Source organism: Dendrobates tinctorius, unplaced genomic scaffold (genome assembly GCF_039654945.1).
Source record: "Dendrobates tinctorius isolate UK_male_01 unplaced genomic scaffold, ASM3965494v1 ptg000120l, whole genome shotgun sequence".
Classification (NCBI taxonomy): Eukaryota; Metazoa; Chordata; class Amphibia; order Anura; family Dendrobatidae; genus Dendrobates; species Dendrobates tinctorius.
Window position 1 is genome coordinate 39247145 of NW_027361788.1, and position 21774 is coordinate 39268918.

General features: G+C 47.5%; 1 protein-coding gene and 1 long non-coding RNA gene across 2 annotated transcripts in view; one reads left to right on the plus strand and one right to left on the minus strand.

Moving 5' to 3' along the window:
* Nucleotides 1-21774, plus strand: part of LOC141046643 (uncharacterized) — a 108981-nt gene that overhangs the window by 85115 nt on the left and 2092 nt on the right. The window lies entirely within an intron of this gene.
* CACNA1B (calcium voltage-gated channel subunit alpha1 B) overlaps nt 1-21774 on the minus strand; it is a 443201-nt gene that overhangs the window by 7658 nt on the left and 413769 nt on the right. Inside the window, exons 44-45 of the mRNA XM_073541186.1 lie at nt 15084-15273; nt 1391-1587 (exon numbers count right to left, since the gene is read on the minus strand). Coding sequence (XP_073397287.1) covers nt 1391-1587; nt 15084-15273 — 387 coding nt within the window. The remainder of the gene's footprint in view (nt 1-1390; nt 1588-15083; nt 15274-21774) is intronic.

The window sequence follows — 21774 nt, forward strand, 5'->3', positions numbered from 1 at the left end:
TCAATAAAGTACCAGAGTGTCCAATCCTAGTTATAGAGGAGTAAGTTAGGCTCTCAAAGGAGCTCCCAGCTTGAATGTTAAAAGGGTTATAAGGCACCTCTTACTTACACAGTGGGAGCTGCTGATGTAGCGTCGATTACCACTTTCCAGGTATTGGCATGTATCGTGCACGTGTCATATTATTTAGAACCGGACGCATGCACGATATCTGTCAGCAGCGCACAGGACCTGTCAAGTGACTGTCGGCGCAATGTTAGTAGCAGCTCTTAGCCCGCGATTCAGTAGTGAGAGGTGCAAGATAACTCTCTTAAAAGAGTTTTCTGGGCTTAAATTCTTACAGGAATTCTATAGTATCATGCTGATTCCTAATAATTTCAAAAGTGAGAAAAGATAGCGACTGACACTTTACAAACTGGAAAGTAGCACAGAATCCCAACAGTGTGCATATTACACTCTTTTAGGCATGATACAGGCCCTGACAAAATTTGTGCCTGATCCTTTAAATGTATGCATAGTAGCTCCAGTACTGTATACTCTATGCCCTTTTGGGCAGATATGTGTTTTTTTTTATTTTTAGCTCTCATTAAAAATTGCAGGGCAGTACGCTCTTTTATACAGAGGGTTACTGCAATAAAAATGTATTTTTTTACATTTTATTTTATTTTTTACACTGGAACGCTATGAGCCATAGGGACACATACTCCCAATGGATGCCTCAGATGCTGCGTGCACAGAGCGTTGGGGTGAGTGCAGAATGATTTAGTGAGCCATTGTTAATATATTTTGGCCTTGATACTACCAAAGCTTAAGCCATCATATAATAACAACACAGATACACATATGTGCACACGTGCAATGATATAAACCTGTGTATAGACACATTTGGACGACACATGCCCCATAAAGACATGTGGCTAGCACAAACACATAAAACACCAAGGTCGTATAGTCAAAGGCACTGACGAGACAGAGCTCTGCCCTGGGATAACTTTCAATGCTGCTTCTCCAAGTAAAACATGGATGCCAGCAATGTGGGAGCCTGTTTCTGATTCATGCAGCCCATGGTGTGGTCAGCATGAATCGCCTGACAGATTTTTTTGATAAATTTTTAAAAGGGTTGTCCAGTGGAGAAAAGTTATCACCTATTGATAGGTGGTTGTCTGACTGTTGGAACTCGCACTGATTGGTAGCCCTATTACAATCGACTTCCAATCTGCCTTTCCCTTCATTCCCTTCCATTTCTGCAGATCAGTGTGGATAAGTGATAAGTATTGGTGTGGAATGGATAGGTGGTAATTTATCTTCACAGAACACCCCCTTTGTATATGTACATGGCTCCTTGGCTGCTTGCCATATAGTCTTGACAAAGCTCTCGGCTGTTTGAGCTCACCTGTCTGTGTGTTGAGTGTTCTTGTCCAGAACTGGGCGATGGGGCTCGACTGTAATCCGAATGACGTGGGTGACCTGAATCACGGCTGCCGTATCTGTCACAGGAGTAAAAGCGCTGTTTCTCCGATGAAGATGGAGGCTGCTGCTTTCGTTCCTGGGACCGTCCTCTTTCTTGCCTTCTCTCTCGAGGTGTGGATTCTGTATGAAAGAACCACATGAGGATGTTAGCATGGAAATTGTACCCAGACACTTACAGAACAAAAAAGAACATTCTATTTTCTATGCCATAACTTTTATATTATTTCATCCACCCACATTCTGATGATTGACAGCGTCATCAGTGTGTAGTCATGGAAAGCAGGACTCACATGCTCTGTCTATTAATGGTGGTGGGGAGCAGGACTCACAGGCTTTCTCTATTAGTGGTAGGGGGTGCAGGACAAACAGGATTTCTCAATTAGGGGCATTTATGCACATTTAATCGAAGTACATTTAATCAAAGTATGAGGCAGTTATAACATGGCAGTTAAACAGGGCAGGAGACAGGTAAGACATTTATATACATCTATTCCCTGTACATTTGGATTACAACAAATATATACCATATGCATTTGTGTAATTTATATCCTGGCCTCTGCATTCACACACATCCACCGCCCTGGCATTAACTCGCTACACTCCATCCATATTGGCCCCTCACTCCTTTCCTCTCCTATGTATAGCACTCACGCTCTTTTCACATTGCTACACAGCACAGATCCATTCAGTCCCACCATTCAACATCAGAGACGCTCTCACAAATCACTTAACCATCTGCTCACGCTTTCTATCCTCCTTCTCCTAGTCGCAGGAGACATTGCTCCCAACCCTGGTCCCCCATGTTAAAGAAAGTCAAACCCCCCCAACTGCTACACTCAGAAACCCCTCTAATCTTATTAATATTCCCTGCATGCCATCTCTCTATTGTGCCTTTTGGAATTCTCGCTCAGTGTGTAACCAACTCTCCTTCATCCATGACTTTTTCCTTTCTAATTCTCTTAACCTTCTGGCTCTTACTGAAACCTGGATCCAGCAGTCAGACACTACCGCTGCTGCTGCTCTTTCATATGGTGGACTACACTTCTCTCATACCCCAAGATCAGACAATAGAGCAGGTGGAGGCGTTGGTCTGCTCCTATCACCAAAATGTACCTTTCAGGTTATCCCTCAACTACTCTCACTTGTCTTCCCTTCTTTTGAGGTCCATGCCGTCAGACTCTACACCCCCTTCTCCATGTGAGTGGCGGAGGTGTATCGTCCTCCCGGCCACTCCCATCAGTTCCTGGATCATTTTGCAACTTGGCTTCCACATTTTCTCTCCTGTGACATCCCTATCCTCATCATGGGCAATTTCAACATCCCCATTGCTCTTCCCTTCTCCCCATCTGCTACTCACCTTTTATCTCTAACCTCCTCGTTTGGCCTTTCGCAGCTTACTAATTCCTCAACACATGAAGATGGAAACTCCCTCGACTTGGTCTTCTCTCGGCTTTGTGCAGTGGATGATTTTGCAAACTCCCCTTTCCCGCTCTCTGACCACAACCTTCTTTCATTTTCTATCAAGAACTGCCAGTCCGCTCAGGTCACCCCCACTGTCCAAACTTATAGAAACATACAGGCCATTAACACCCAGAAACTTATGAAGAACTTGCAGTCTTCATTGGCCCCCATCTCCTCCCTCTCATGTCCTGATTCTGCATTGAAGCATTACAATGAAACACTTCAAAGTGCCCTGATGAATTTGCACCTCCTATAAATAGAACACCACTACACAGATGGCGACAACCCTGGCACACCCTGCAAACACGTTTCCTGCAGCGGTGCTCCAGGTGCGCCGAATGTCTGTGGAGAAAATCCAATCTAGATGAAGATTTCATCCATTATAAGTTTATGCATAGAACATACAACACTGCCCTTCACCTCTCAAAACAAACCTATTTCAACACCCTCATCACCTCACTGTCCAATAACCCTAAACATCTCTGACACTTTTCATTCTCCACTCAACCCAAGAGTACAGGCCCCAACCACGGAGCTTCGAGCTGACGATCTGGCCAATTACTTCAAAGAAAAAATTGACCAGATCCGACAGGAGATTATTTCCCAATCCCCTCATACCATGCACTGTCCTCCCTCCCCCACTGCATCTAGCTCACTCTCTGATTTTGAACCAGTCACAGAAGAAGAAGTAAGCAGGCTCCTTGCATCTTCTCGCCCAACCACTTGCACCAGTGACCCATTTCCGTCACATCTACTCCAGTCCCTTTCCCCTGCTGTCACCCCTCACCTAACTAAAATATTTAACCTCTCTCTCTTCGGGGTATCTTACCCTGCTCATTTAAGCATGCCATCATACATCCACTACTTAAAAAAACCATCCCTCGACCAAAACAGTGCCGCTAACTATAGACCGGTCTCTAATCTTCCCTTCATCTCTAAACTCCTGGAACGCCTGGTCCACTCCCGTCTTATCCGCTATCTCTTTGATAACTCTCTTCTCGACCCTCTCCAATTCGGTTTCCGCTCTTTACACTCTACTGAAACTGCCCTTACTAAGGTGTCTAATGATCTACTAACAGCTAAATCAAATGGCCATTACTCCATGCCAATTCTCTTGGATCTCTCTGCAGCATTCAACACTGTGGATCATCAGCTCCTCCTCACTATGCTCTGCTCCATTGGCCTCAAGGACACCGTTCTTTCCTGGTTCTCCTCCAATCTCTCTGACAGCTCCTTTAATGTATCTTTTGCTGGTTCCTCCTCCTCTCATCTTCCCCTTACTGTTGGGATTCCTCAAGGATCAGTCCAAGGCCCCCTCCTTTTCTCTTTGTACACTGCCCTTATTGGTCAAACAATCAGTAGATTTGGCTTCCAGTACCATCTCTATGCTGATGACACCCAATTATACGCTTCTTCTCCTGACATCACGCCAGCCTTTCTAGAAAACACCAGCGATTGTCTAAACGCTGCATCTAACATCATGTCCTCACTATATCTGAAACTGAACCTGTCAAAGACTGATCTCCTTGTGTTTCCTCCCGCTACTAATGTACCTATACCTGACTTTGCCATTTCCGTGTGTGGTTCCACTATTACTCCCCAGCAACATGCCCGCTGTCTTGGGGTCATACTTGACTCCGAGCTTTCATTCACCCCGCACATCCGATCACTGGCTCGCTCTTGTTATCTGCACCTCAAAAACATTTCTAGAATTCGACCTTTTCTTACTTTTGACTCCGCAAAAACTCTTACTGTTTATCTTATTCATTCTCTTCTCGACTATTGTAACTCTTTTCTAATCGGTCTCCCTCTTACCAAACTCTCCCCTCTCCAATCTGTCTTGAATGCTGCAGCCAGGACCATATTCCTCACCAATCGTTACACCGATACCTCTACCTTGTGCCAGTCATTACACTGGCTACCCATCCACTCCAGAATTCAGTATAAACTAATTACCCTCACCCACAAAGCCCTCCATGGCTCAGCACCACCCTACATCTCCTCCCTTGTTTCAGTATACCACCCTACCCGCGCCCTCCGTTCTGCTGATGACCTTAGGTTAGCATCCTCAATAATCAGAACCTCCCACTCCCGTCTCCAAGAATATACACGTGCTGCGCCAATTCTTTGGAATGCACTTCCCAGGTCAATACGATTAGTCCCCAATCCCTACAATTGTAAGCGTGCCGTAAAAACGTATTTATTCAGACTGGCCTAATGCATCAACGTATTAACCTAACTATTCCTGTGTGGCACAGCCAAAAGTTTTACCATAACCAGGTTCCCCGCATCATGTTCCCATGTGCTTTATGCATCCATTAGCCCTCTGTGTCCGTACTGTTACACACTTAACATTATGGCTGGTCCATACAATCAGGGCAATTGTTACCACCCACCTTTCGTGTCTACCTTTTTCCTTATAGATTGTAAGCTTGCGAGCAGGGCCCTCATTCCTCTTGGTATCTGTTATCATCTATGTGATTATTGTTATGCTGTAATGTCTATTGTCTGTAGAAGTCCCCTCTGAAATGTAAAGTGCTGCGGAATATGTCTGCGCTATAGAAATAAAATTTATTATTATTATTATTATTATTATTATTAATTAGTGGTAGGGGTGCAGGACTCACAGGTTCTCTCTATTAATGGCAGAGGGTGCAGGATTCACAGGTGTTCTCAATTAGTGGTAGGGGTGCAGGATTCACAGGTTCTCTCTATTAATGGTAGAGGGTGCAGGACTCACAGGCTTTCTCAATTAGTGGTAGGGGGCGTGGAACTCACAGTCTATATATTAGTGATAAGGTGCAGAACTTTTAGTCTTTCTCTATTAGTGGTACGCGGTGCAGGACTCATAGGATTTTTCTATTAGTGGTAAGGGGTACAGGACTCACAAGCTTTTTCTATTGTGAAGATAGGAATAATTTGTGGATACCTCCCACGCTGCTGTGTATAGAAGACATCAATTCTCAGGGATTTATTCAAACATGTGGTTTTATTCATCACGCTTCAAATCATCAAGCACTTTTTATCCAGGAAATGACCACATATCACCATAGGAGGTGCAGGACTCACAGGGGCTCTCTGTTAGTGATAGAGCCTGTGAGTCTTGCACCCCCTATGTATTAGTGGTAGGGAGTGCATGAATCAAAGGCTCTCTCTTAATGGTAGGTGGTGCAGGACTTCCAGGCTTTCTCCATTAGTGTTAGGAGGTGCAGGACTCATAGGCTTTCTCCATTAGTGGTAGGGGTTGCAGGACTCACAGGCTTTCTCTATTAGGTGTACAGGACTCACATGGTCTCTCTGTTAGTGGTAGGGGGTGCATGACTCACAGGCTTCCTCCATTAGTGGTAGGGATGCAGTACTGACAGTCTTTCTCCATTAGTAGTAGGGGGTGCAGGACTCACAGTCTCTATGTTTTAGTGGAAGGGGGTGCATGTGGGACGCCCTCACACCCAGGGCTGTGGGGTACTCGGTACCGGGCCCGATGAGCTTCAGTGGGAGATGTCACGGCAGCTGTAACCCGGCCCACGGCCCTGGGCGCCCATTGTAAAAGGGGTTGTATCAGTGTGCTTATGGTGATGAAAGTTTATAAGTGATTCGTGACGCCACCTGTGGTGTTCGGCAATGAAGATGTAAGCTGACGCTGCAGACAGATCCTCTGGGACAGATGGTGTGGTGCAGCAGTGATGTTATAGCCCTCCACAGGCAGGGCTGGAGTCCCAGGGCAGTGTAGGTGAAGTGACACGTAGATGGTGTAGTGTCAGGCGCAGAGGTGGCAGCTGTGCTAGGCGGGCTGGCGCAGGGAATAAGTGGAGGACACCAGGGCATGTAGTTCCAAAGCTTTACTCACAGTCTGTTGTACGAACAGGTGCCTGCCTCCATGCCGTGTCCTCCGGGTCAGGGACTCAGTCAACCTCCAGGCCAGATGGAATACTCCTTTCCAACACTCCGCCAACATGTGCCTTTTCTGAACGTCTCCTCTTATAGCGCCTTTAAATGAAGTACTCCTAGTACTGAGTTCCACTGGAGTTCCTCCTGTCCGATGTTCTTATGAACTCTACTTGTATGGCAGACAGCTGTAGCCTACTTCGGGGACTTCTTGCTACTACGTCCCGGCTCACTATCCAGTTGTTGTTGTGCCCCCAAGTCTTGTGTGGGAATAAAGTGGTCACTACTTCTATTCCTCCGGTGTCTGCTGCAGGACCATTAGTATTCATACAACCTTGGGGACCGGGCCCCGGCCTTGCGCTTTGAACTTCTAGGAAAGGTTCTCTTCTAACCCACGTCCTCTGTTCCCTTTTACTCCTCACGTTCCGTACTAATCTTTCTTTCTATGGAGAATCAGGCTTTCAGTCTATGTTGCTCTCTCTCTCTTCCTTTCCCGTGCCAGCAGACCCAGGTCACTGGGATCTGATGCAGCACTTCCATCCATCTATCCCTCTCTCCAGGGATCTTCCTCTCACCAACTCCCTAACCAACTGACTTCTAATCCAAAACTCTTCCCGCTCTTTGTAATGTCCACTAACTCCACCCACCTCCCAGCATGTTTCGTGTTCCAAGCAGGGAGCCACCAATGGGTGTTTTGCTATACTCCAAGCAGGGAGCCGCCAAAGGTGCTTTGCTACACTACTTTGTGGTGTGGGGTGCGGGTGTTGGAGTGTGGTCAGGAGTCTCCACCTTACCTGGATGGTGGGATACCACACCTCAGGAGGAGGTGCAGTACCTCTGTGGCGACTGAGCCTCAGGGGCGCCACATACCCCCCGTTAAACACAGCACGTCCGCGGGCTGCAAGGCAAACACAGTTGACAATACAGAAACATACAAATTTTTTATATTGCATAATAAACATATCTTATACTAAACTTCCCAATGTGGGAGGCACTGTTTCTTGAACGTTGCAAACAATTTAACTGTCTATTTATATTGAAAGTTATGCTACCTAATTTAAAGTGCTATGGAAGCAAATTCTGTCATGATCTGAAGTGATCTGACAGTTTTAAATTGCACTGGGTGAACTTTTTTTACTTTGGAAAGTTCCAAGGTGTCTTGACTGTCCTCGGTGGTGGTGAATGGTATTGCACTTTAGGGTTTTTTGCACTTAATTATGGATCAGGTGTGACACCCTATAAAGGTGTGCTCAGGGTGTTCACTCACTGCCTGTGATATTGTGAGTTTGTTCACTTTGAGTTGGAGAGCCTGGAGGAAGGATGGAGCTGGTGAGGAGTCCTGCGCAGTCAGCCAGAGAGAATGAGTGCCAGCTAATGGTGTCTGCAGGAAGGGCTGGCATGGTGTGGTGGAGTCGCAGTGATGGTGTCAGCGGGAAGTGTCTGCATGGGCTGGTGGAGTGGCTACTATGGAGAGTGGCACTCACCATGTGGGACTTGGTTGCTGAGCTGGACTCAAGCATGCTTGACTTCGTGGCAGAAGCTGAACACTTCCTTGGGACTCTGGTACTAAGCAGCTGCAACTGGTGTTGGACTCTGCTCCAAGGCTGCACTAAGGTGAAGGATCCTGTTATGGTGATGGATCCAGGTGGAGGAGAAGATGCACTCAGGTGGAGGGCTCTGTTGCTAGGAGCGCACGCAACAGAGCAAAGCTAAGTGGTGTTTCCCCTGTATTGTCTCTTTCCTCATGTGTGTTATTAGTGCAGTGGTGGGATTAGTCTCCGCACCGACCCATTCCCTAGTGAGGGTTTAGGGTCAGGGTGAGCAAGGGCGTTAAGGTACGCGTGCGGCGACAGGTGCGGAGCCTGTTTAGGGAATGTAAGGAGTGCAGGGACACTGGCTCAGGGGAGCTTAGGAGGTCTCCATGTCCCCATTCCCTATCGCAGGGCCCACCATTGTTAAAGTTTCCAAGGTTCCCCCTTTATTATTCAAATTCGCCTTACTGGAGGCGGGGTTTCCAGATTTTATGTATAACGTGTAATTCCCAAATTCGCCAGGTGGAGGCGGCGTATCCACCTGCACGTTTTATTATTTAAATGCGCCCCACTGGAGGCGGTGTATCCAGGGTCACGTGTGTCACATGGGTTCGCCTTGCGGAAACATCTGCGTCCAGACACACGTGATCATGACATTTTCACTATCAGAACACATTTTCTAGCAACACATTTCTTTTCTGTTATCTGTTACACTTTCTACTTCCTTAATGAGTGACAACCGTCAGCACCTAGTTCGTCACCTGCATACTTTTATTCAATTCTCACATCTTTATTAACGTAGTGTAAAACATTCACTATATTTGTTTCTCAATCGAACCCTATAAAATCTGTCATTAATACTGTTACTACACATTATCACTTTCTAGTTTCTTGTTCAAAAATACTAAGCATTATTAATAAGTGCAAAGAGTAGACATTGGACCGGCCACCATGCCTGGAAATGTCCTTATAACGAGGTAGTCCTTTTTCCAAGGTGAGGTTCCTATGTAAAACCAAGAGAGAGCACCTAAAGAGGTGCAAACTATTTACATTAGCAGTTCTGGATCACTCAGCGTCCATGATCTCCACAGTTCAAATAATAGAAGAACACTGCCAATCAAATTGGGCAACAACAGGATCAACAAATAAACATCATAATCAAAAATAGAAAAAATAGAAAAGCTGGAAACTTGCAAATACCCTCCTGGGCAACAAAAGTTAGTTCAAATCAACATTATAGCTAATGATCCCCTCCTGGGGTTCTGGAAGCTGGTTGCTTGGGCTGCTTCCAGGGGAGATGCTCTGGGTGTCCACCAGATGCGATTGCAGTGGTCGAGAATGCTGCCTGAGGTACAGCAGGGGTGGTGAATTGTACCCAGGGACGCTGGATTGGTACAGATTGGCTTACGGGCGTGGGTACCAACACAGTTTTGGTGATCACGGTGGGAGGTACCGGGGAAGTGCAGGCCTTTTCCTTCCTGAAGGTGGCGAGGAAATCCTCTGGTATCCAGCATACGTTTAAAGCGTACCAGCCCCGGAGCCCTTCATGCCGTGTGAAAGTCACATATTCCCCCGATTGCAGGTCTCAAGCAGGGTGTCCTTTCCAGAGATGAGACTCCACATCTCTTCGGCTAAAGAACAGGTCAGAGATCCATGTAGGGTCTGCGATGAAGCCTAACCCCCGCTCATGATTCACATTAAGGACCTGGCCCCATCCTGCCGAATCCCGGGACCCACACGGGCTCTCTCCTTGTGGTCCAGGTCAGAGCCCAGCACAGCCAACCTCCGCTGTTCTCTCTCCCGCTGCTCAACTGCCAGTTGGCGGATGGTTTCCTGACAGTAGTCCCTTGTACCTTCCTCCTCCTCCTCCCGGGACCAGCCCCTGCCCACCGCGGACCGTGGCACCACTGTCAGAGGTTCAGATGTTTCCCCCCGGGGACTGATATCCCGGTCCCAAACCAAGTCCAGCACCACCTTTTCAGGCTGCTCTGGCCGGCGGGCACCCAGTGGCTTCTCTAACTTCAGGGCCGGCGGCCATACCTGGTGCCTCCTGGCGGTGTTGCGGTTCCGGTGCAGGCCTGAGATGGTGGGCAGCTGCAGGGGTATCCACAGGGGTAGCGGTGGTAGTTGTGGTTGTCCGGTCCACGGGGGTCTCCGGTGGGACCTGAGCGGCCGCGTCAGGTCCAGGCGGGAGCTCCTCTTCCTCTGCTTCAGCTCCCAGCGCCTCACACTGCAGCAGTGGCAACGGAGAGATTGCAGGAGATGCTGCCGGTGGTATGGCAGCAGTCGCAGGCTCTACAGGGTTTGCCTGGGGGAGATCCGGTGCAGCGATGGCAGGTACCGGTGACTGGGGTACCGCGGGTGTAGGCCCCTCCAGGGCGGGCTGCCACTTCTTCCTCCATAGCGCCTCCTACTTCATCTGCAGTTCGTGAGTCAACAGGGCAATCTCCTGCTCCAGCTGTTGACAGTCCATCCTGGAAGCCGGGTCAGAGCCTTCAGCCATTGCGACGGGGAGATTCAGCTCAACCTCCTCACACTCCTCAGGCCTCCTCCCTTCTCCTTCCAATATGGCGTTCTGGTGTTCTTCCTCCTTCCTGGGCTCTTTTCCCGCCACTGGTTCTCGCCCCTCCTTCTGAGGGCGGCGTCTTCTTCCTACTCCTCCATACCAAGCCCGTATACGAACCCCTCGGGGGGTGGGCCATGTTGCTGTCGCATAGAAGTTCAGACAGGGGAGGCCCAGGACAGTTTGCGGTCTTTTCTTAGGACCACCCATATTGTCACGCCCTTCTTCACCGCACCGGTGGCCATTTTTAGCATTCATTTGAACTCGATGGCATCGGATCTCGTCATCCTGCTCGTGACGCCAAAAATGGGACGCCCTCACACCCAGGGCTGTGGGGTACTCGGTACCGGGCCCGATGAGCTTCAGTGGGAGATGTCACGGCAGCTGTAACCCGGCCCACGGCCCTGGGCGCCCATTGTAAAAGGGGTTGTATCAGTGTGCTTATGGTGATGAAAGTGTATAAGTGATTCGTGACGCCACCTGTGGTGTTCGGCAATGAAGATGTAAGCCGATGCTGCAGACAGATCCTCTGGGACAGATGGTGTGGTGCAGCAGTGATGTTATAGCCCTCCACAGGCAGGGCTGGAGTCCCAGGGCAGTGTAGGTGAAGTGACATGTAGATGGTGTAGTGTCAGGCACAGAGGTGGCAGAGGTGCTAGGCGGGCTGGCGCAGGGAATAAGTGAAGGACACCAGGGCATGTAGTTCCAAAGCTTTACTCACAGTCTGTTGTACGAACAGGTGCTTGCCTCCGTGCCTTGTCCTCCGGGTCAGGGACTCAGTCAACCTCCAGGCCAGATGGAATACTCCTTTCCAACACTCCGCCAACATGTGCCTTTTCTGAACGTCTCCTCTTATAGCGCCTTTAAATGAAGTACTCCTAGTACTGAGTTACACTGGAGTTCCTCCTGTCCGATGTTCTTATGAACTCTACTTGTACGGCAGACAGCTGTAGCCTGCTTCGGAGACTTCTAGCTACTACGTCCCGGCTCACTATCCAGTTGTTGTTGTGCCCCCAAGTCTTGTGTGGGAATAAAGTGATCACTACTTCTATTCCTCCGGTGTCTGCTGCAGGACCATTAGTATCCATACAACCTCGGGGACCGGGCCCCGGCCTTGCGCTTGGAACATCTAGGAAGGGTTCTCTTCTAACCCACGTCCTATGTTCCCTTTTACTCCTCACGTTCCGTACTAATCTTTCTTTCTATGGAGAATCTGGCTTTCAGTCTATGTTGCTAGCTCTCTCTTCCTTTCCCGTGCCAGCAGACCCAGGTCACTGGGATCTGCTGCAGCACTTCCATCCATCTATCCCTCTCTCCAGGGATCTTCCTCTCTCCAACTCCCTAACCAACTGACTTCTAATCCTAAACTCTTCCCGCTCTTTGTAATGTCCACTAATTCCACCCACCTCCCAGCACGTTTCGTGTTCCAAGCAGGGAGCCACCAATGGGTGCTTTGCTATACTCCAAGCAGGGAGCCGCCGAAGGTGCTTTGCTACACTACTTTGTGGTGTGGGGTGCAGGTGTTAGAGTGTGGTCAGGAGTCTCCACCTTACCTGGATGGTGGGATACCACACCTCAGGAGGAGGTGCAGTACCTCTGTGGCGACTGAGCCTCAGGGGCGCCACACATGACTTACATGCTCTCTCTTAATGGTAGGGGGTGCAGAACTTCCAGGCTTTCTCCATTAGTGGTAGGGGTTGCAGGATTCACATGGTTGCTCTATGAGTGGTAGGGGGTGCAGGATTCATAGGCTTTCACAATTAGTGGTAGGGGGTGCAGGACTCACAGTCTCTATGTATCAGTGGTAGGGGGTGCATGACTCACGGGCTCTATGTATTAGTGGTAGGGGGTGCAGGACTCACAGGTTTTCTCAATCAGTGGTAAGGGGGTGCAGGGCTCACAGGCTTTCTCTATTACTGGTAAGGGGTGCAGAACTCAGTCTTTCGCTATTAGTGGTACGGGGTGCAGGACTCATAGGATTTTTCTTTTAGTGGTAAGGGGTACAGGACTTACAAGCTTTTTCTATTGTGACAATAGAAATAATTTGTGGATACCTCCCACGCTGCTGTGTATGGAAGACGTCAATTCTCAGGGATTTATTCATGTGGTTTTTATTTATCACGTTTCAAAGTGTCAAGCACTTTTTCTTCAAGAAATGACCACATATCGCCATAGGAGGTGCATGACTCACAGGGTCTCTCTGTTAGGCCGGAGTCACACTACCATAGAATACGGATGACTACTATGCGAGAAAACATTGCATAGCAATCGCACCAGTGTTAATCTATAGGGCAGCTCACATCACCGCATTTTTTCTCAGGCGTATTCAACATGCGTTTAAAATTGCAGCATGCTGCGACTGTACAAGTATATCATTCGAGACTCACCAATGCAAGCCTATGGGTGCAAGAAAAACTAAGACGCCACACGGACCATTTATCTAGCTTGCGACAAATATGCACACATCTTCCTCATTTCAGCTTATTGAGCCATTACATTCGATGGGGAAAATCAGTGAGAAAAGTAAAGTCATACGCATGTCTTACGGATACGTAGGTGGGAGAAAATCGCATCATGCATCATGCTAACGCATTATACACGGATGAAAATACGAAGAACCCTTGTGCGACTCTCGGCAGGGAGACGCGAACCGATTTTCCATACGTTAAGTGTGACCCCGGCCTTCGTGATAGAGCCTGTGAGTCTTGCATCCCCCTATGTATTAGTGGTAGGGATTGCATGACTCACAGGCTCTCTCTTAATGGTAAGCGGTTCAGTACTCACAGGCTTTCTCCATTAGTCATAGGGGTTCAGTACTCACAGGCTTTCTCTAGTAGTTGTAGGTGTACAGGGCTCACATGGTCTCTCTGTTAGTGGTAAGGGGTGCATGACTCACAGACTCTCTCTTAATGGTAGGGGGTGCAGGACTTCCAGGCTTTCTCCATTAGTGGTAGGGGGTGCAGGACTCACAGGGTTGCTCTATTAGTGGTAGGGGTGCATGACTCATAGGCTTTCTCAAATAGTGGTAGGGGGTGCCGGACTCACAGTCTATGTATTAGTGGTAGGGGGTGCATGACTCACAAGCTCTCTCTTAATGGTAGGGGGTGCAGGACTTCCAGGCTTTCTCCATTAGTGGTAGGGGGTGCAGGACTCACAGGGTTGCTCTATTAGTGGTAGGGGTGCAGGACTCATAGGCTTTCTCAGTTAGTGGTAGGGGGTGCTGGACTCACAGTCTATGTATTAGTGGTAGGGGGTGCATGACTCATAGGCTCTCTCTTAATGGTAAGGGGTGCAGGACTTCCAGGCTTTCTCTATTAGTGGTAGGGGGTGCAGGACTCACAGGGTTGCTCTATTAGTGCTGGGGGGTGCAGGACTCATAAGCTTTCTCTATTAGTGGTAGAGGGTACAGGACTCACAGCCTTTCTCTATTAGTTGTAGGGGGCGCAGGACTCACAGGCTCTATTTATTAGTGTATACATATTAGTCCTTAAAACCCAACATCAACTATGGGTACATTCCGCAAGGATAAATGAACGCTATTTATTAGTGGTAGGGGTGCAGGACTCAAAGGCTCTATGTATTAGTGGTGGTGCAGGACTCACAACATTTCTGTATGTCTCCTGATAGCAGTTACATGACAATACCAATACTACCCTATGCTGTCTTCTTATACAGGACCTGAAACACCACCTTTAATTGCAATGACACATTAACCCATTGGTGGACACAGACAGAAAAGGGCCCCTGTGTAAAAAACACTATATAGGCCCTTTGCAGTCTGCTATAACAGAAGGTCCTTGTTGATTTGGAGGTGGTAGTGGCCCCCTTAACTCTAAGGCCTCTGTGTGGCTGCACCAATGATATGTCTGCCCCTGCATTAACTCTATTCGTCACTCAATCATTTATGTACTGCGGATGAAGTTTCTGAAGTCAAACACTCATACATTACCTAGAAAAATATTCAGAATTGAGAGACCTTTTAATGGCTAACTGAAAAGATGGTAACACATTGCAAGCTTTCCAGACTACTCAGGTCTCTTCCTCAGGCTAGACTAATACAAAATCAGTTAGCCATTAAAAGGTATCAACCACTGAGGACTCTCAATTCTTAATATTTTTCTATCTACTGACTAACATGGTACAAAGATATATATCTTTCCTGTATCATACATTACCTATGTCTTCATTTTGCGGTGACCTCTCCATTGATTTTTGCTTTTTCTCCTTACGCCGGTGGCAGCGATGGTGGTGCTGGTGGCTGCGCTCATGTGGCACCCTCTCTAAGGAATATTCATACAGCTGAGGACGTTGCGTGGGAGCCAGGGTGGAAACTGAACGCTTCATGGGGCTACCATCGGTAATAGGCTGGAATAAGAAAGCCAACAATCTTAGTAACTTCATATGCTACTAACAAATTACTTACAAACTATAACCGGCCACAAAGAATCTGCTGACAGAGCACTGAAAACTACTGCACATGATTTAAGGTACACTAATAGTTAGTAATGCAAACTACATTGACGCACACACTCTTCTTTTGTCTGGTTTACAATACTATGAGCTAGGTAAGAAGCTACCCAAAATCCTAGCACCCAAAAACCTAAAAAGCAATATTTAGGGATGCCAAACTAGTGCTCTTCTGCCATCTAGTGGGCAAAAGTGGTGACACAGTGGTTGATAAATCTGCACATTCATCTGGAAATGTGGAAATTCTAGGGCGATATCTGAAGCACCAACACCCGCACCTAATTGTGTGCAAATCCTTACAGAAACACTGCTGATTTAGCCCAGATTTCATGTGAAGAGTAAGATCTGCAGCATAAATTGATTTAAAAATTTGCGTTGTTGCTCAATTTTCAGTGGATTGTAAATGCGATATGTGGGAGAGACTCGATAAAATTTCATCCATACTGGGGGGTCCTGTAACCTTCAACAGATTTTCCATCTAGAATATCCCCTAACTATGCCACAAAATTATCGCTTAGCTCCATCATTGCTAGGCAGGAATGCTGATTTTCTAGAAACTAGGGGTAAACTAGCAATCCATGATATGTGTCATGTGACGGTGATAGTAGGTTCACACAACCGATTTCTCCGCATCTGAGAAAAACGGTCCGATTATGCTGATAAAACTTTGATCTGAGGGACAATCGTTTTTCTTGAATGTGTAGGGGGGAAAAATGAAAACGTGACTGCACTTGGATGTCATCTGAGTGAGGTCCAATTTCTTTCATGGACTCATTGACTTGCATTGCCAACGAGTCTGCAGAATTTCAGAGAAAAACCATACATTTTAAAACCCAGCCGTTTGACTAGAAGAAGAGGCAGGTCTCTGGTAGCATCTCCCCCACCCCAGCTCCCTTTGAGTGACAGGCCTGTCCCTATACATACATAGGGGGAGCAATCTATCAGTCTAGGGGAGCAAGGAGAACAGAACCTGACCTCACTAAGGCCGCTCATGGTTCGTTCAGCTCAAATAAGCTGTCTGATTCCCTGATTTTGGTTAGTATCCACATTGTGATTAGAATAAGTCATTGCATGAATACAGTAAAGAGATTTGGGTAGTTGAATATTTGTAACTGATCTTAATATTCACTTCATGTCAATGGAATTTGCCTGTTTTTTTTTTTAAATTGCTTTTTAATGTATTCTAGATCCTTCTGAGAAAACTTTTTTAAGAAAGAATTGTAGAAAGGATCCTGGATAGTGATACCTAAGTCCAGGTAGAATTTACAAAGAAAAGCCTGTCCTTGGTGTAACTTGGGAGAACACATTTCTGACTTTATACTACGGAGACAGACATTTTTTACCATCATCTGTACTTGTACATGATTTATTGTGGATTCATGTTCTCGGGTCTATTACTTGGTGCTGATACACTGTGAGGATTTTCTTTGTGACATGTCCGTTGCATGCCAAAGTTAGAGTACATTGCTGCATGGGTGCATTATACAAGTACACAAAGAGTGCTGAGCACACCGGTACTCAACTGGTAGACTGCGGTCCAAATCTGGACTTTAGATGCTGGCCGTATGGACACTACAGACCTGTCCTCATGCCATAGATGCACTGGATGGTGTATTAGTCTATGATGGAATGGAAACTATTACCGGGGGATTGACACACAAGGTCTTGCCACTTGCTAGTGTACGGATCTTCTATGAGGTGGCCTTTGGAAATGAAGAGGACCTAGGAGTGCTAGTTACATTTTTTTGGGGGGGTGAAATCTGGGATCTGAATCAATTTTAGGGGTCTGGACTGTGGTCAGGTTAAAAGTTATCCTCTATCCACAAGATATGGGATAACTGACAGATGGCTGGTGGTGTGACTGCTCTGAACCCCCAGCAATCTTGAGAACAGGGCTCCGAATTCAGCGGAGGTCAGGCAAGCAGACCGGCACGCAATCCATTCATAGTTTCCAGGATTGATGGAAAAAGTTGAGCACTGTAGTCGGCTATCTATGGCAGATCCGCAGAGACTGAACCGAGCAGAGATGTGCACGCTCTGCAGGGCCTTGTTCTCTGGATTGCTCAGTTTTCTCTATCCAATGGATAAAAAAAAAACATTCCTCCCCCCATTAATAATACATTTAATAATACATTTCTAATTTGGGGAAATGTAATGGTCATAATTATTCTTAGGTGTTTAGTGAGGCGTCAAACTATATTTTGTCAGTCTGTATGAGCTTAGGCACTGGTTTGGGAAGTTAAGTAATTCTGACGTCTGGTTTTCTCACTCACAATAATTAATCTTGATGCAATTATTACAGTAGTAGTGCTGTAGATTTTAGGAAATGGTGTCAACGAGCTGTAGAAACAATTAGCAGGAATTGACTTTTTCTGCGGATATTTACTAAAGGGCAAATCTGCAACTTATCTGCGCACATCGGCACATTTTGGTGAGGATTTTGACACTGCAGATATCACCCCGGTCCAATGTACAGTAGATGTACTCATATTGTATGTTAATAGACCAGAGTCAAGTATACACACATCCAAAATGACTTTCTTATACCTTACAAGTTGCCTTATTGAAGTGAAACTAGTCCTCAATGGGAATTCCTCTCGCCTATGCTTGGTGGGCAGTGGTCACAATGTCTGATTGTGGGATGACTCAAGAGGAGAGATTATCTCTTGCCTAGACCAGTGAGCGCTGGCAAGATTCTCCTGGTATTTTGTGTGTCAGAATTGGCTATAACCAATCAGTAAGATGAGAGGGATGGTCATCGAGACACTTGTTCGGTACGACACCTCAATGTGGGGCACTTCGGCTATATCTGACGATGCACCCCTGACCGCCGGGCCCGTTCTGGTCATGCTGGGGTTAACGCATTGCAGTGGTGTTCCGGATGTGAGTCCCTTCTCAGTGAAGGACCCTCCCCTTCATTATAAAACTGCAGCAACTTGGCTGCCTGTCTCTCTCCTCATCTGACATTTGGAGCAGGTTGCTCTGCCAGTAAGAAGATGACTGACCCCTCTATGATGTGGTCTTGGAGAGAATCAGAAGAAAAGGTGCTACCTGGCTCTCCAGCATTTTGGAAGAACACAGCACCTTAACATCTGAGGCTCAGAGACTAAAGCCCCCGTTACACATAGCGATATCGCTAGCAATATCGCTGTAACGTCACCGATTTTGTGACGTTATAGCGATATTGCTAGTGATATCGCTATGTCTGATACTTACCTCCGACCGCTCCCCCGCTGTCCATCGCTGGTCGCGCGAGAACGTCGTGGACCGTTTCTCGTTGTCAGCTTCCTGCTGGGCTTCCTGTGGCACCGACGAGCGATGCGTGGACGCGGGCAGAGGACGTCAGGATCGCCGCGTCTGACAGGTAAGTAGCGATCCCCGTCCCCAGCGATGTCGCTGGTGAGATCTGCCTGTGTGGCAGCTCACTAGCGACCACTTAGCGATGCACGAGCGATCCATATCGTTGTCGGGATCGCTGGTGCATCGCCAGAGCGGCTGAGCCCATCAATCACAGCCTCCAGGAGCCTACATAGCAGAAATGCCGGAGCTCCCCCCCATCTTATCTGACATGAGGTGGCTGATGATCCTGCATTACTATCCAGGCTTTCAGCACCACGTGTGATTACTTCCCCTCCTCCTCCCCTACAGCAGCCATCTCCGCCTGTGTGCACTCAGCCTCACTCACTGCCCCCACCTTTGCACAGTTCAGCTAAATAGAAATCGCTTGCATTCACAGCAGTTATCTAAAGGGTCTGTCACACTAAGCGATATCGCTAGCAATATCGCTATAACTTGTGACGTTATAGCGATATTGCTAGCGATATCTCTGTGTGATACTTACCTACAACCCACTCCCCCGCTGGTTATCGCTGATCGCGCGAGAACGTTCAGGACTGTTTCTCGTCGTCAGCTTCCTGCGGCGCTTCCCGTGGAGAGACGAGCGACGAGCGTGGACGCGGGCGGGAGGACGCAGGATCGCCTGGTGTGACAGGTAAGTAGCGACCCCCGTCCCCAGCGATGTCGCTGGTGAGATCTGCCTGTGTGGCAGCTCACTAGCGACCACTTAGCGATGTACCAGCGTCATATCACTGGTCGGGATCGCTGGTGCATCGCTAAGTGTGACAGTACCTTAACATATACCCAACCAGCCCCTGCTGTAATAGCACCAATCCTGCCGCAGACCTCAGCGCAGTTTCCACCTGCATTATCCCACCAACGGCCCCAATACATGCACCTTTCCATCACTGACTTCCTCACAAATAATACCTTCGACAGCGCCTTCCAGAACACTGCCAGCTGCTGGGTCCCCGGCTCATTTACGACGTGATGAGCGCGGTAACCGCTACTACAGACCCTCATTTTCATCCCACAGCCCCCCTCAACGTCGCCGCTCGAGGACGGCTCGTAGTCGCCAGTCCTCTCATCATTCCCATTCATCCAGGGAACATCGCCATTCTGGTCATCTCACCAGCGATCGCATGCATCTTCACCAGAATTAACAGATGCATCTGTGTCGTCACGCAGGCATAGCCATCGTGACTCTCATCATACTGATGCATCTCATCACAGTAACGCTGAATCTGTTATCAATCCGTCAGATCCAACGCCTCAAGTTTGTGGTGAGTACCAGTATGCGGGTGTATGGGGTGGAATGGGAGACCCTAAGGCACTGATGGAAGCCTTAAAAACATTCCTAGATCATGGTAATAAAATACTAGTAAACCCACTTCTGCTTAGCAACAATGTTCCAGTCCAGGACCCCCTCCCCTACACAAGCTGATATCAATAAAGATGTTTTTATTGCGGCGTTACTCCCCTGGGTTCACATCTGAAACCTGAAATTTTAGTTAATTTGGGCAAATGACTATGTCGATATTTTGACATTAGTCTCTCCTGATCAGCATACCATCGATAGAGAGCGTCGTCCTACGGATCGCCCCTATGAATGGAAACCCAAAGTAGCGAAAACAATAAACAACTGGCTTCAAGCCTTCTTCGTCCTGGGTTGTATCATGGGACAAAAACTCCCCGTACGTTTCTCAGAGATGTTCATTTATATGGACACTATTTATAATTCTTATAAAGGTCATGGCGGTGCGCGTGGTGGCGTTACAATGAGGAATTTTGTCGTCTAGCCATCCAGCCCCAGTTAAGATGGGGCATCAAGGCCACAGACTCATGGCTCCGCTTGATGATGGCTCAAAAGCAAAACCCCTTTCAGGCCACGGTCACTGGCCCCAATGCCAACTGAGGTGCTGGCTCTTCAATGAAGGGCATTGCCGTTTCTATGGATTATGTAAATACAAACGCGAGTGCTCTGCTTGTACAGGCCCCCACATGGCAGCAAATTGCTCCCGTCTCCCATCCAAGCAATCAGCAACAAAACCTCTCGGTCCGCCTGAGACCAAGGACCCCAGTGAGCGTAGCCGCGATGGGACCTTAGCTCGACAGGTATCCCAAGCAGAATGCAGCTTCCCAAATACGTTGTGGTTTTACCTTTGGTTTCTTTATCCCTTTTAATTTATCCCGTACTCCTATTTTTCTACAAACCTGAGTTCAGCCCGTGATCTGCCCCACATTTTGTCCGTAAAATTTCAGAAAGAGGTGGATCAGGGGAGACTTCGTGGTCCTTTCTCTTCACCCCCCTTTTACAACCTGCAGATTTCCCCGCTGGGTGTTGTGACAAAAAAAAAAAAGGATCCGGGAAAATATTGTTAAATATACCATCTCTCCCACCCAAGAGGCTCAACAGGATATGACGGCATACGTCTCTTATGTCTCTTTCGACAGAGCGGTTGCATCAGTTAGGGACGCTGGCCCTGGGCTTTAATGGCAAAATCTGACATTGTCAGGTTTTCCCCTTCTTCCGGTTCACCCTGATTGTCACCACCTTCAGGGCTGTTTCGTGGATTGGGCGTTCTATTATGATACTTGTCTGCAAATGGGATGCTCTATCTCATGCCACTATTTTGAGTTGTTCAGCTTGTTCCTGGAGTGGGTCGTTAAAATGGAGTCTGGATCGCACTATCTTGATGATTTTTTCTTAGTCGGACCCCACGGTTCCGATTCCTGTCTAGCCATTTTGGAAAAGTTTTGTCAAATGATGGAGAGTTTTGGAGTTCCCCTATCCCCTGATAAACCGGTAGGACCAGTAACTACCCTATCCTTTCTAGGCATTTAGATTGATTCGGTATACATGACTTTTCATTTGCCATTAGATAAAATCAAAAAATTGTTAGGAATGGTTAACTGTTTTTGTTCTGTAAGAAACACCCTTTTACAAATGCAGTCCTTCCTCGCTTTTGCTTGCAGCGTTATGCCGATTGGCAGGATTTTTTCTAGGTGATTATCCTTGGCCATTAGAGGAGTCAGGCTGCCTCATCATAGGATCAGAATCAC